Source organism: Mesoplodon mirus, assembly GCF_964341445.2.
Source record: "Mesoplodon mirus genome assembly, chromosome: 4".
In the NCBI taxonomy this organism is placed as follows: domain Eukaryota; kingdom Metazoa; phylum Chordata; class Mammalia; order Artiodactyla; family Ziphiidae; genus Mesoplodon; species Mesoplodon mirus.
The window spans coordinates 57203802-57218310 of NC_138979.1; the positions used below are offsets into that span (position 1 = coordinate 57203802).

Below are 14509 nucleotides of genomic sequence, written 5' to 3' on the forward strand. Positions count from 1 at the left end.
CAAGGTGTGGTTCTATTCCTTTACAGCATTTGACTGTTTGCAAAGCTTTCCACGTTGTATTCCCACAACCACTCTAGGAGACTGAGAGGAAAGCTATCTCTAGCTCCATTTTACAGGTGAGCAAACATTTCTTCTAGTATCACAATAGTGCACCTGTGTAAAGAACTTTTGTTTTGCAAAGAGCTCCATCTGTGGTGTCACCTTCGCCCTCCACGTCTCTATGAGGCAGCTAGCTGGGTGCAGTGGCAAGAATGTGGACTGAGGCCTCACAAAGCATGGGGATCAGATCCCAGCTCTGCTGCTAGGGCTCTCGAGTACTTATAATCTCTGTGCCTCAGGTGCTTTATCTGTAAATGGGAGGCATAGGGACATCTACCCCAAGAGCCATAGTGAAGGTGAAATCAGAGGGCAGCACTCAGGCTACCTGGAATGAAGAAAGCCATCAATAAATGTTGATCGCCTTCCTCCCTTCTCTTTTTTGATGAGGGCTGGCAGGAAGGGAGTGAAAGCAGATTACAGTGGCTGCTGGTTAGCCCGAGGACCAGCCAGGAACGGGAACCAGGTCATTAAGCCCCAGTTGGGGTTCAGGGATTCTCCTTTAAGGTCCAAGCAGGCGGGGAATTAGAAGGAGGGGAGGGCTAGAAGCCCAGCGCTCAGCCCCAGCAGCTGACAGGCTTGTGAGAGGCCATTCTCTCCTACCAGGCAGGGACCCCTGCAGCTTCTGGGCTGACTTTGTGGATTAGGCCACACCTCACAGGGCTTTGTAACTCCCCACCCGCTAGAGGGTTCGCAGATAACTTCTTTCTCACCACGGGAGTTTCCTGCTGTTAAAAACAAACAAAGCCTAGAGGCCTGGTAGGGGGAGGGGCAGCAGGAGAAAGGCCCTGGGGGCCTGGGGTAACTCCTGAAAGCAGCTGAGTGAGGGGTCTGTGGGCAGATGCCCCTGAAGTGTGCTGGTAGGGAGGAAAAAACCCCGAGCTCCCCCAATATCCCGGTGTTCCTTTGCTTCCCACCAAAACTAATTTGGAATACATAAGATTCCCCAATACTGCCCTTTTGCCCCACTTTTTGTGAGTTTACAGCTTTGAAAACAAAGCTCTCTCTCCTATTTATTGGGTGTCGAATTTCGGATCTTTCTTTATCATAAGATTCCAACACCCTGTAATGAAACCTTTCCTCCAAAGATAAGTTCTAAAGCGCCCCCATTCATTTCTTCCTGAACTCAACAGATGTCTTTGAGGCCCATTTTCTGCCGGGCACTTGGTTCCCAAGGCCCAGGGGACCCCTGGCTCCAGCTATTATCCAGGGAGTCACTGGGGTCCCCAAATCTCCACTTCTGAGAGCCTCTCCCTAATCCCTCTTTCGCACGGTCTCGGGGCTCTAAGCCGGTATGATCTCACCGGTGCGAGAATAAAAACAGCCCTAGAGTCACCGGCGCCGCCAAGGCCCCTGACCGGGATCGGCGCGCCCGCGTCTCGGTGCGCGCCCCAACTTCCTGGGCCTAAGCCTTCCGCGCGCCCTCTCTCGGACCGGGGTCCTCCCGGGGGTGCACCGACAGCCTGCGGCCGGCCGGCGCTCGTTCGTGCGAGTCTAACCCTCTCGGGCCCGCCACTCCAACTGAGCTTCCTGAGTGTGGGCTCCGAGAGCAGACGCCACGGCCCGAGCCCGGCCCTCCAGCCTGGGGCCCCTCTCGCCGCTCCTTTCCCACGACTTCCTCCTGGCGCCCGCCGGACTTCAGGTCGGGGCCGCGCGGGGTCCTGCGCGCTCCAGCCCGGGCCGCCGCTGTCCCCGGACGCCCACGTGGGCGTGCTCCGCTCCGGGCGGGGGAAGGCCGGGCGCCCTCCCGGAGGCGGGGGGCGGGCAGGGCGCCCGCGGGAGGAGGCGGCAGGGCGCGGGGGAGAAGGCGGGGAGCCCCGGCGGCAAGGGGGCGGTGACAGCGCTTGGAAAGGAGGCTGCACGCGGATTTGCATGAAACACAGACTGGCAGCGGGCGGGAGCGGGAGCGCGGCGCAAACCCGGGGCCGGCCCAGCGAGCGAGCGAGCGAGCCGGGAAGGAGGAGGGCAGCGGGGAGGCGAGGCTACCGAGGCGGAGGGATCTGCGCATCAAAGCGAGCGAGGCGAGCAAAGTTTGGCTGGGAGTTGGACTTTCCTTCCTGGAGGCGGCACCCAAACAGCCACCCCGTGCGGAAACCCAAACTTTCTTCTGCCACTCCGAGCCCCGCGGCCGCCGTCTCCGCCCCGCGTCCGGGGCCTTCCCGATCCCGCGCCTCTGCTGCCTGCCCGCCCGCCGCCCCTCCGCCCTTCTCCCCGCCGTGGGAGCCGCCCGGGGCGCAGGGCCGCGCGCCGAGCCCCGCCGGCTGCAGCGCCGCGGCCCGGCCGGGAGCACCGGCAAGTTCGCCGAGAGTTGAGACGAAGTTTGGGCGGCCGCTGCCTTCCCCGGCCGAGCACCCCGCTGCGCCCCCGGCGTCCCGCCGCGCCCAGCCCCGCCGGGGGCGCTCCTCGCCGTCCGCGCGCCCTCCCCAGCCATGTCGTCCATCCTGCCCTTCACCCCCCCGATCGTGAAGCGCCTGCTGGGCTGGAAGAAGGGCGAGCAGAACGGGCAGGAGGAGAAGTGGTGCGAGAAGGCGGTCAAGAGTTTGGTCAAGAAGCTCAAGAAGACGGGGCAGCTGGACGAGCTGGAGAAGGCCATCACCACGCAGAACGTCAACACCAAGTGCATCACCATCCCCAGGTGGGGGCCCGAGGGACGCTGGGGCGCGCCCGCCCAGCCCCGTGGCGCGGCGAGGCCGGCCTGGTGGGATAGGAGCGGGAGGGATAGCGTGTGTGTGTGTGTGTGTGCGCGCGCGCGCCGGCGCGCGCATAAGGGGGGTGGGAACGCGGGCAGGAAGGGGGTTGGGGGGGGACCCCAAACAAAACCTTCTCTAGATTTGCAAAGATTCAGAGCCTGGGGCTTCCACGCGGCACTCGCGCTCCTAGACCTCGCATTCGCTTTTCACCTCCGGGAAAGGGGGTGCTGCAGGAATCCGCCGCCCCCATCCCGGGGAGCTGCGGGCTAGAACTTGAGGCCCGCTTTGTTCAGCTCTGCTGGCCGGAGCCCCTCCTCCGCCGCCGCCTCCCGCCCCCGCGGCCCGCGCTCGTGGAGGTGGTGGTGTGTCTCCCTTTCTTTTCTTCATTCCTGTCCCCCTACTTCTTTCCTCCTCGACAGGAATGCAGTCCGTACAGCTGGGGCTGTGGGTGAGGAGCGGGAGCCTCGTGATTGACAGATTCCTTCTTCATTCTCTCTTTGCCTTCGGGATTAGCATTTTTATCGAGTATTTTTAGATTCGGTTGTGCCAGTCTCCCGCCCCCTCCGCACACACGCACTTTTAGTTGCAGTGCAGGGCTCTGGCTTTCAGATGAGAGAGTTAAGTGGCAGAGAGTGGGGTCCTCTCCCCCGCCTCCCCTGACTGTTTTTTGCCCACCTTTCAGTCTGAGATTGCGGGTGGATGCCCAAAGGACGGGGCTCAGAGCTGAGATAACAAAACGCACCCCAAAGTGGGCCTCGCATCGGCCCTCGCATTCCTACAGAGCCCTCCTTCCCAAAGCGCTTTGCCATCTGTCTGGACCTCCTTTATCCTCCACTTCGCGCCAGCTAGGTCAGGCGGGAGCTCACAGATGGCTGGTAGAAGGGGTCAGTGACTTCACTCCCCACGGCCTTCTCTTAGCTGAGGTGTGCCAGGCTGGGAATTGGGGTGTCTTGGGGGGGCACCTTAGCCTCCTGTCTCTCCCTCTCAGCCCCCTTTAAAAGTCTTATTCTGAACCAAGACAGAGTTTGTGTGTCTGTGTGAGTAGGGGATGTTCTTGGGGTTCCAGGCTGCAGAGCAATGAGTAGAGGGTCCGCAAGGCCAGAGCCCCACAGAAATTGTCATCCTTGCTGCTGGGCCAGGAGTAGACTCCATCCTTGGCCACCTGCTTGGGGCAGCTGTACAAGGGCTGCCATCCGTGTCAGGCAGGCACAAAGCAACATCTGTCCACGGGAACCCAGGCCTCCTCTGGAAATAAATGCCACATATGGTGGGAGTGCTGACTTGAAAAATAATAATTTTTTTCAAAACTGGGTGGATCCAGTCAATAAAGCGGGAGGGAAGGCAGTGTGCTGTCTGGGAAGTGTGCTCTGGGTGTGTGATCGGGAGCCAGAATTGACTTCAGAGGAGGTGGTGTGAAGTGATGGTCAGTGAGCCCAGGTCCTGGTCCCAGCCCTAGTTCTTCATTCTTCTGTATTCCTTTGGGTGAAGGGTGAGGAGTAGGGTGAATGAATGTCATACTTCTCCAGCCTGGGGAAGGCTTTGCAAAACCTGCCTTCTTACCTGCCTGGGTACATTGAGGACAAGTGCTTTATGTTTTAAAACAGGGAAAAAAAAAAAGCTATCAATTATAAAAGGAGCAGCTGTGTAAAGTGTTTCACAGTTTACAAAGGACTTTCACATGCTTTTATGAGATCAAGAAAAAGAAACTCCTGGAGAATAGATCAGGTAATTAGGCCTAAGATTTATCCCACCTTTAATGTTGAGAAATCTTTGGAGGAGAGAGGTGAAAAGGGCTTGGCATAGTAAACATGCAGTTCTGACCAAATGTGCTCCTTCTGCTGGCCCAGGCTACTCTTCCCTTTGAAGGTTCTGAATACATTCTTTGCTGACGGCTAGAGCAGTGTTAACTAGGGGGATTGGGTCCCATGGATCTTTGTTGGTAAAGGTTGCCAGTGTTCAGTCTTTGGGCTGGTGACAGCCTGGAGGAGAGGCCTGGCAAGGTAGGAGTTTGCCCTCTGGGGAAGCATAGCTATGGCCTGCCTTTTCCTTTTCCAAAGTCCTGCGCAGCCTGAGGCATATGAACACTTGGGGTGTCTCTGAGAGTTCAGGTTAACTTGGCCTTCTCATGACTCTGTTAGGACTGGGCCATCTTCTACCTGCTTGGCAAGGACCTAATGCTAAGGCAGATTTTTTTCCATCTTTTTCAGTTAGGGAAACCCAGTTGCTTGGGTGGATCCAGACGTGGATTTCCATCCCTGGATTTTGTGCCCACGCCTCTGGGTCACCTTGTCTCCCTTGGCAACAGCTACTGCTGTTTTTGGTCGTGGGCAGAGAACTAAAGGCCACGTCTTGGGGAGGTAGCGAGCTGGCCTCACGCTGGTGATATCGGTGTGTCTCAGCCCTGTAGGCTGTGGGGTTGCTTGTCAAATTGTCTGTTCTGTCCTCACTGCCTTTTATAACTAGGGCTTTGGAAAGTCGACAAGAGGAAATGTTGGACCTAGTTATCCCACAGGGTGTGTGGGGTGGGGCACTGGGTACTTAAAAATACTCTGCGAGGTCTGGACCTTGGGGTGTAAGGAGCCCTCAGTCTAAGGAGATTTTAGCAAGCCTGTTTTGGCTAATACGAAATCTTGAGCAGCAACAGTGCCATGTGGCAATTAGAGCTGGATACTAGGGCCCCCCCAGACCACACGCTTGCTTCTGTTACCCCGGCTCTAACCTATCTCAGTGATCAGGAGAGCTGGAGTGGTACAGGCTTACTGGTGTCAAGAATGTCAAAGAGACCGGTGCCAAGGCAGTGGTAAGAACCTGATTTAGATACACCAACAGAGGGGCTATCAGGGTACTCTGAGGTCTGGCAGGATGGGTAGAACTTTGGCAAGTTGTGTAACAGCATCCTATTTGTCACCTAGTTGAGTACCTGAGTACAGCTGCAGGTATCTTCCTGGCCAGTGTATAAGAATGGAGTTATAGCATTTGCCACCGAGAGGTAGAGAAGGTGTGTGTAGGTTATGTCAGTGATAAGGAGCCAGGTGCACTTAAAAATGACTGTTCTGGGCTTCCCTGGTGGCGCAGTGGTTGAGAGTCCACCTGCGGATGCAGGGGACACGGGTTCGTGCCCCAGTCCGGGAAGATCCCACATGCCGCGGAGCAGCTGGGCCCGTGAGCCATGGCCGCTGAGCCTGCGCATCTGGAGCCTGTGCTCCGCAACGGGAGAGGCCACAACAGTGAGAGGCCCACGTACCGCAAAAAAAAAAGAAAAAAAAAAGACTGTTCTGATGGACACTGATAACTTGTGTTTCAACCAATGGGACCCATGACTTGGCCCACTTGTTGAGAGCTGGACCAAACTTAGGCCTGGTTTGTTTGGAGGGAAATTTGGGCTTTCTTGTGTCGGAGCACCAGGTCCAGAGGAAAGTAGGAGAATTAAGCCAGACCCCAGGTCTGACACACACCCTCTCCTCCCTTTCTGTGCCTCTGTTCTTTCGGTGCAGCCTCCTCCTGTTATCTACCTGGACTTTGCCAGGCTGCTCTCACCCTGGGGAGAAAGGGAAATGATCCCCATCTCTAACACTCCTTTCTCAGGCTTCTGGGGACAGACCGAGGGTGCAGGAGGGGCGTCTTTAATACCGTCTCCATCTCAGCGTCTCCTGTCCTCCCTCTTCTCTCAGCTGCTGCTCAGAGCACCATTCTTCTGTGGCCCGTTGGAAGCAAGCTCACTTGCTTGCACCCATCCTCTCCTTTCTCTTGTTAACCTTGATTAAGGGAGCTCCGCACAAGGGCTGGGATGAGGAGGGCTCTGCAGGACACCGGGTAGCTGACCATGGGGCTGGCTCAGAGGTATGGCTGAACCTAGGAGCCACTCGACGTTCCCTTGACATTTGGAACCTTGGAACTTGCTGCTTGCACCCAGGAGTTGAATGTGTGGGCCAGTGCATGTTGCAGACAGCCCGTTGCTCACACTTCCTCATCGAATGTTACAGGATTGGATTTTGTGGATTCATTGATAGGTGTTGGCCCCTCCCATGTCTGAGTCAGTATTCCAGGAAGTGGAGGAGGATGCAGAGATAAATTGGAGATGGTCCTTGCCTGTGAGGAGCTTACACTTCAGTAAGGGAAACAGCAATAGGACATTGAGTGTCTATTTCTTTCTTATTCCCAGCCATCAGAAGAAATATGAGCTCTAGAATGGAGTGATATTTTTGGGGGGCAGGGGGGATTATGATGTGTTTTTTAAATATTATAGAGGTCACTGTGTTAGAAAACAAAATAATGACAGCCATCTGTTTTCTCCAGAAAAAGCACAGAATTCAGGTCCTGTATCTTGCCATTTTAATACCTGGATGGATTTAGCAGTTCACTTAATGTCTCAGAGCCTTCGTGCCGGCACCTGTAAAATCAGGAGGAGGTAAAGCCTGTGGAAGTGTTTTGTAAACCAGAGAGTTTGACAGATGTGTTATGTTTAGACCTCTATGTGTATCATTCATTCATTGACTAAATTATTCAGTTATTTATTAAATACCTACTATGATGAGCAGGGCAGGGTGCCTATTCTCAAGGGGCTCCCTATCTAGAGTGGGAGACAGACTTGCCCAAAATATAGGCCATGAGCTGCAGCCAAGGGATGTACAAAATGCCCAGGGATGAGGGGGACAGACCATTAATTCTGTGGGAGGAGGTGGGGAGAGGAGGGAGGAGTCCCTGTGAGGTGGAAAACCAAGAGGACAGGAGTTATTATCCAAAGGACGTTTCTGGACTGTAGTACGATCATACGAACTTTTGGGTTCATGATGATTGTTGCCTACAAGAATGAGGGTGTCTTTATCTTCTTTATCTTCCTTCTCTCCCTAAACGGAGCACTGCTATGAATTTGTTACCTCCTAGCTCGCACCAAACTAGTGACTAGTGACTTGTGTTCAGTATTTGATGCCACTGTAAAGTGTCCTTGCTTTGAAGTAAAGAGTAATTAGTATTGCAAACCTGAAATTCAGGTTTACTTGGTGGAAACAGTGACTTTAGATATATTAGCTCAGAATATAACAGACCACGTCGATAAGAAATGGACAACTTGGAGGTGATGGTGGATCCTCAGAATTTCAGATTTTTGGTGTGACCTAGCTTTTCATTTCTCTGGTTAACACTTGCTGAAAATAAATCCTATAAACCTGAGTTTCTATATGGACATAAGAGCTTTTAATAATGTATTTTAAGAAGTCTTTGCAAGGATGTAAAGTGTCAAATGACAATTCTAATAATAGAAAAAGTCAATGAATACAGTAGTCATTTCCTTCCTTTTTTTTTTTTTTTTTTTTTTTTTTTTTTGCTGTACGCGGGCCTCTCACTGTTGTGGCCTCTCCCGTTGCGGAGCACAGGCTCCGGACGCACAGGCTCAGCGGCCATGGCTCACGGGCCCAGCCGCTCCGCGGCATATGGGATCCTCCCAGACCGGGGCACGAACCCGTATCCCCTGCATCGGCAGGCGGACTCTCAACCACTGCGCCACCAGGGAGGCCCTAGTCATTTCCTTCTGATGAGAAATGCAAGCAGTTGATGGCATTGAGAGAATGTGGCTTGAGCTTATCACATCAGCAATCCAATTAAAATTAGTTTGAAAAATAAATATTGGTTCAATAGTGTAAATTTGTAATTGCTGTATTATTATAATGGAAATAAAATTAACACGATTTAATGGACTGAGCAATTATTAATTTTCACTTGTTAACTTATTGGGAGGTTTCTAAATGCCATTGGATGCACAATACAGCCGTGTCTCTGCATGAGCTCCTTTATGAATAGAACCAAGTAGTGCTTGCTTCATTTATTTATTTATTTTTATTGAAGTATAGTTGGTTTACAATGTTGTGTTAGTTTCAGGTGTACAGCACAGTGATTCAGTTATATATAACATATATATATATTCTTCTTCAGATTCTTTTCCCTTATAGATTATTACAAAATATTGACTATAGTTCTCTCTGCTATACTGTAGGTCCTTGTTGGTTATCTATTTTATATACAGTAGTGTGTATGTTAATCCCAAACTCCTAACTTGTCCCTTCCCCCAACCCCCTTTCCCCTTTGGTAACCATAAGTTTGTTTTCTATGTCTGTGGATCTATTTCTGTTTTGTATATAAGTTCATTTGTATCTTTTTTTTTTCTTAGATATAAGCGATATCATATGACATTTGTCTTTGTCTGGCTTTACTTCACTTAGTCTGATTAATCTCTAGGTCCATCTATGTTGCAAGCAGCGCTTGCTTTAAAACTTGAAGTCCAACTTTATTCCTTTACCTATTCTCCCACCTTCTTTATTCACCCCTTCCCCAGCCTCCTTTAAGCTCTCTAAAGTGGAATGCAGCTTTCTCAATCAACAAGGCTCATGAATAGTCCTAATTAACTTTGTCCTTGTCTCCTTTGATGTATTGACATATTTAAAAAAACCAAAATCCACCGTGCCCCCTTCCCCAAATCTATGTCTGGTGGTACCAGTCTGCTGGGAAGGGAACTGCCTAGAAAGGCTGCCGGTGAAGGGGCCTGGGAGACTTACCAGCCTTTTGCAGACACGAATGTCCCGTGCAGTGCTAGATGGGACTAGCTCTTCCCCAGGAGGGCTGGGCATCATCTGTTGACCACTTCAGTCTCCTCATCTTCAAGTGCAGTGGTTCCTGGAAATGGTTGGAAATTGCCATATTAAACCCACCCTGCAGAAGTCTGGTTTCTAATTTTACTGTATTCCAGGTTTTAGAACAAAGATTCGAGAGAACTTGTCCAATTCATGTTTATGCTTTCCTTCAGTGAACCTACTGGGTGCCAAAACCTGCTCCAGGTAGCAGGGCCCCACCAGTGAATGAGGCAGATGCCTGATTCTGCCCTCCTGTAGCCTCTGGTCCACTGGCTGCTCAACATGAGTCCTTTGGAATTGTAATAATCATGTATGTGTTCACTCTGGTTAACTTGTAAATACTGTTTTCTTAATGCCAGAGAACCAAATCCCCCAAGCTCTGCAGTTTATTGAGTCCTGATGAGGGTGTGTGTGTGTGTGTGTGTGTGTGTGTGTGTGTAACATTATTCTTCGTTTTGACTTAATTAACAGTTTTAGAAATAACAAATCTAGAGCACAAGTCACACTGTCTGCAGTGATTATCTGAGGCCTCTGCTGTAAACAGCAGCCTGCCACCATGGCACACTGCTACAGAATGTTTTGACAGAGAGACTTGGTTTAAAACGAAAACACTGTAGAAGCCTATTAATTAAGAAGTTTGGCTAATGCTGGACTAGGCTGAAGTTTGTGTAGCAGGCCTTTTCTCCCCATAAATGTGGTCAGAGAAAAATCAGTCATAAACAAACTTTTGGGAGTCATTTTGGAGGCAGGAGTCAACAGACCTGAGTAGGTTCTAGACTTAAGCTCTGTTTCTAATTAGCTGTGTCACCTGGGCCAATTCACTTACCATCTCTGGGCCTCAGATGTTCTCAACTGGAAAATGGGCTAAATAAGCTCTATCAGAGGATCTTTCTAACTCTAAAGTGGTTTTCATGCAAGCATTTTAGAAGCTCCCCTTTGCATGCATCCGGTTGATCATTGAATCACAGATCTTTCTTAATGATTAATATTCTCAGGCCCTATGAATTTCTATAGTTGAAAGTAATAAAACTATAATTCAGCCTTTAATTTTGGTTGTTTTCCCCCTCTGCCCTCCTTGCCTCTCCCTTGCCCTGTGAGTCTAAATCAGTGAAATATAACTACAAAGGAATATAAAAATAACTGAATACGAGGGTAACAAAGTGAAGGCTGTGTGCCTTGAGATGCAGTGAGCAATTTTTCTTCTTTTGTTGCTATTTTTGGCTATTCTCAGAGCAGGAAGTTTACTTAAACTAATGACCACAATTGCCTAAAAATGGTTAAATGTGAGAGGTAGGCATTATAGAGGATACCTGTGGAAAATGTTTGCTCATATGTCAGGGTTTACCCAGGAAGCTTCCTTTATTTATTTTCAAGCATCTATATAAAGAAAGGCTGTACTCGATTGTGTAAGCGTGCGCCTCTTGTGGGGCGGCCTGGAGGTTACAAGTTGAAACCCCAGCTAGGAAATGAAAAGTGAGTTTCCCCTGAAATAGTACTTTTTCTGTATCACATGGCTCTCCCTGATTACATCTGGCAAGTTTTTCTCCTGACAGCTTTGCTGGGAGTTAGGACTAGGGGGTTGTTTAAGAAACCCTGGGTCAAGGTTTGCCTTTGAAACCTACAGCGTTATCAGTCTGGTGGCTTTCCCTGCTAACTCTTGCATCACAGACCGCCAGGCCAATTTGTAGCTCTGAGGTGTCACCGTTTTGTTTTGTTTTTTCCTTTGAGACTGGACTTTTGAAAATAGTAATGCTTTTTGGGTGTGTGTTTTTTAAAGGTCTGTTTTTACGCTGTCACAGCTCAAAAATGCCAAAAGGCATTTTTTCCTTAAAAAATCACCTCTGGGCTAAGCCCAAATGTGGAGTAATGGACCCAGAAGGGACTTTTTGAGTAGTTACAAGTGGCTGAAAGCAGGCACTGGTGATGGAAGTTGGGTTTTTTCCTTTTGCTTCATATGTGCCCCATTGTAAACTTTCTTGCATCCTCATGGAATTCAGACTTGAGGTGAGCCTTATTTTTCTGTGTGCCTGGAAGGGCAGGGTGAGTGAGCTTGTTTTGCTACCTCTTTAAACGTTTTGTGTAGCCATTTATCTCTACCCAAAGAGAGTCTTAAAATATTGCTTGGGGAGCAGGAGTGGGGGGTGTGGGTGGGCTGGAAGAGCAGAGTCATCAAGGGAGAACAAAGGGCCCTGGAGTCTGACAGACTGGAGTTTGAGTTGGCCAGTTACTGGCTATGTGACAGCCTTGAGGACATCTGCTTCCATTGATTAAGCTCCATTTGCCTCATCTGTATAATGGGCATGGGCCCACTTACCTCCTGTAAGTCAACGCAAATGAGATAAGAGAGAGCAAGTACTTGACTGATACTTGTGGCTCACAGCACATAGTAGGTGCTTAGTAAACACTCATTTTTTCCTTTCAAGGGGGAAATCTGACTGCTAGTGTCAGTAGATTCCAGTAAGGGCCCCCCCACCCCCAACACACTTGTTCTCAGGGCTCGCTGTTTGGAGAACATTGGTTGATGTAGTGAGAGGACCTTCCTCTAGCAGGTGCGCACCAAGCGGCCACAGTCACACCACTTGTTGGTTTATGGCTTGGAAGGCTATCGAAAGAGAATTCATATTCTTCGGTGGTTCTCCCCTCCTCCATCATCATTTTAAAAATTGTTTTTTTTTGACTAAAAATAATAGTATTGAAAATAAACTTTGATGAATCAGTGCTCCTGGGGTGGGGGGTATAAGATCCTGAAGAAGAAACACCGTGACTCACAGGCTTGTCACCGATAGCCTGCCCTTCCTTGTGTGGAAGTGCATGATGTTTATGGTTGCTGGTGTTTCTGAGGCCTGGTTGGAAAGCAGTTCCAGCTCCAAGTACCACCTCACCAGTTGGCTTGGTTGTCAGGTGAGAATGTTCGGTGCCAGAAGCTCACAGCTCCAAAATAACCCAGATGTGGATGGCGGTACCGTTGGCTGCTCCTCGAGGTGGGCCAGAGGGCACTCACACTGAGCGGGCCATGCTTTGGACATCCTTCTGGATGTGGTCCTTTCCATGGGGCAGAGCTGTAGGGCCCAGGGATGGCCCACGTAGAGTCTGCACTTCCTCCTTCCAGACAGGATGCTGGGTCCCGACCCTTCAGTTCCCTGCCCACATGGTCTCAAGCCTGCCTGCAGGTCCATCTGCCTAAGGAAGGGCAGACTGCGTTGGCCGTGGACCGTGTGTGCACCCGTGGGCCCCAGGCTGACAAGGTGGGCAGGGCCGGGAGATGGAGGGATTGGATGGAATTCAGATTTGGGGTGTCTGCATGGGTGTACATGAAGCCTCTCTAAGTGTGGGGTGATGCTGGGGGTGGCCAGCTCTCCCTGAGTGTCCACATCCCATTGTAAAACCAAGGGGTCAGAGAACTCTGAATTCAAACGTGGCCTCCCAGGTTGTATCAAGGTATTTGTCAATATGACAGAACATATTCTATCTATCAGTCTGTTATCGTGATTTCTGTCTTTTAAATTTAAATATGACCTATCCTATGTGGGCCTTCATAGGTCCTCTTACTCTGGGACCCATTGATGGTGAGGCAGGCCTGTTTTTAGCACCCTCCTCTCAGTTATGTAGCCACAACTGGGGCCCCGCTCAGGTGGCACCATTATATGGGCAGGATTGTGGGTACTTCTATAGGGATTGATTTCCCTCACCTTGAACACAGATCAGAGTGAATTAAATGCAGATCAGGGAGAAGGTGATACATATGGCAGCTGCCCATCTGAAAGGTGGAGCAAAGAGCCCAACCACTGTAGTGCATTTGGTTGTTGGATCCATTTATTGGGCACTGACTTTGTGCTGGGCCTCAGGAGATACAGAGATGCAGAGATAAAGTCCTGTCACTGAACTGCGCAGAGGCAAAAAGGGACACGGTGACCACAGTTACGGTGGGCTCATGGGAAAGACAGTCTAGCAAAGGCTGAACAAAGAGGTATTTGGGAGCGCAGAGAAAGAGCAGCTCTTTTCTGGGGGACCCAGAAGACTTCACAGAAGAAGTGATATTCCGGCGGGACTTTCAAGGGTAGATAGGAGTGTGGGAGTGAGGGGAAGGCTGCATGGAGCACTGGCCAGACAGAGCGTGGAAGGGCCTGGTGTGTGGGGCAGGGTGGCCAGAACGTGGAAGAGGGAGTGGCCAGAGAGGGTCGGGAGAAGGATGTTGCCAAGGGCTTCAGTTGGCCAAACTTGGCGTTTGGACCTTGCCCCATAAGCACCCAGGAGATTTTTAAGTAGGGGAGTGGTGTGGCTGAAGCCACCATTCTATTCGCATTCCTCCCCCACCCCGAGGCTGGTAAGAGCAGGTTTTCTGCCTGAGTTATCCCGGTCAGAGTCATAATCCCTTACACCACCATGTGGACAGCTTTAGGCTATGTCTGGACCAGGGTGAAAATAGTGTTTTGTTGGCTGTCAGGAGAGAAGACAAGTTGTACAGCCAGGAGGGCTGGGGGAGCCCAAGTGTTCAGGTAATTAGCCAGTGAGTCATGCCAGCCTCTTGACATGGATTCCTTGGGAAATTAAGCAGGGTGTCGCTGGGCTCCATCAGAGGCCTCAACATCAGATCCTGGCCTCTCCCTGGTCTTCTCTGTGCCTGGTACGGTGTCTTTGTGTAGAATATCTCTGGTCAGTGTTTTAAGTGTCTTCATTGATGATCGCCTAGGCCAAGCTTTCCAATTCCAGACCACACTGCAATCAGCAAAAATACCTAAATTCTCTACTGCAGACTCATCGAATGCTATCATGATGCTATCATGTATTAAAAACAGATTATATTCCTTAATAAGAGAGTAAAATAGTTTAAGTTCATATATTTTATCACTGAGAGCAAGCAGAAATTTTGGTGACCACTGAGAGATTGCATACAATTTACCTCATCTGTTTAGAGTCAGCTTTTTTTTTGTTGTTAATTGAAGTTAATAGGTTTTTAGAAGATAAAAGTTTTGTGTCCACTGACTGATTCTAGTTCATGGACCATTTTTGAGAACCCTGATAAGAGGCCTGCTGCTGAAGGGGCAGCCTACTGCAGTGGAGCATTCTGGGCTTACATTCAGAAGACCCAAGTTCAAATCC

General features: G+C 50.4%; 1 protein-coding gene across 1 annotated transcript in view; it reads left to right on the forward strand.

Moving 5' to 3' along the window:
• The first annotated feature begins 1956 nt into the window (after nt 1-1956).
• SMAD3 (SMAD family member 3) overlaps nt 1957-14509 on the forward strand; it is a 120933-nt gene continuing 108380 nt past the window's right edge. The window contains exon 1 of the mRNA XM_082619127.1: nt 1957-2731. Within this exon, the coding sequence (XP_082475253.1) occupies nt 2526-2731 (206 nt within the window). The 5' untranslated portion in view covers nt 1957-2525. The remainder of the gene's footprint in view (nt 2732-14509) is intronic.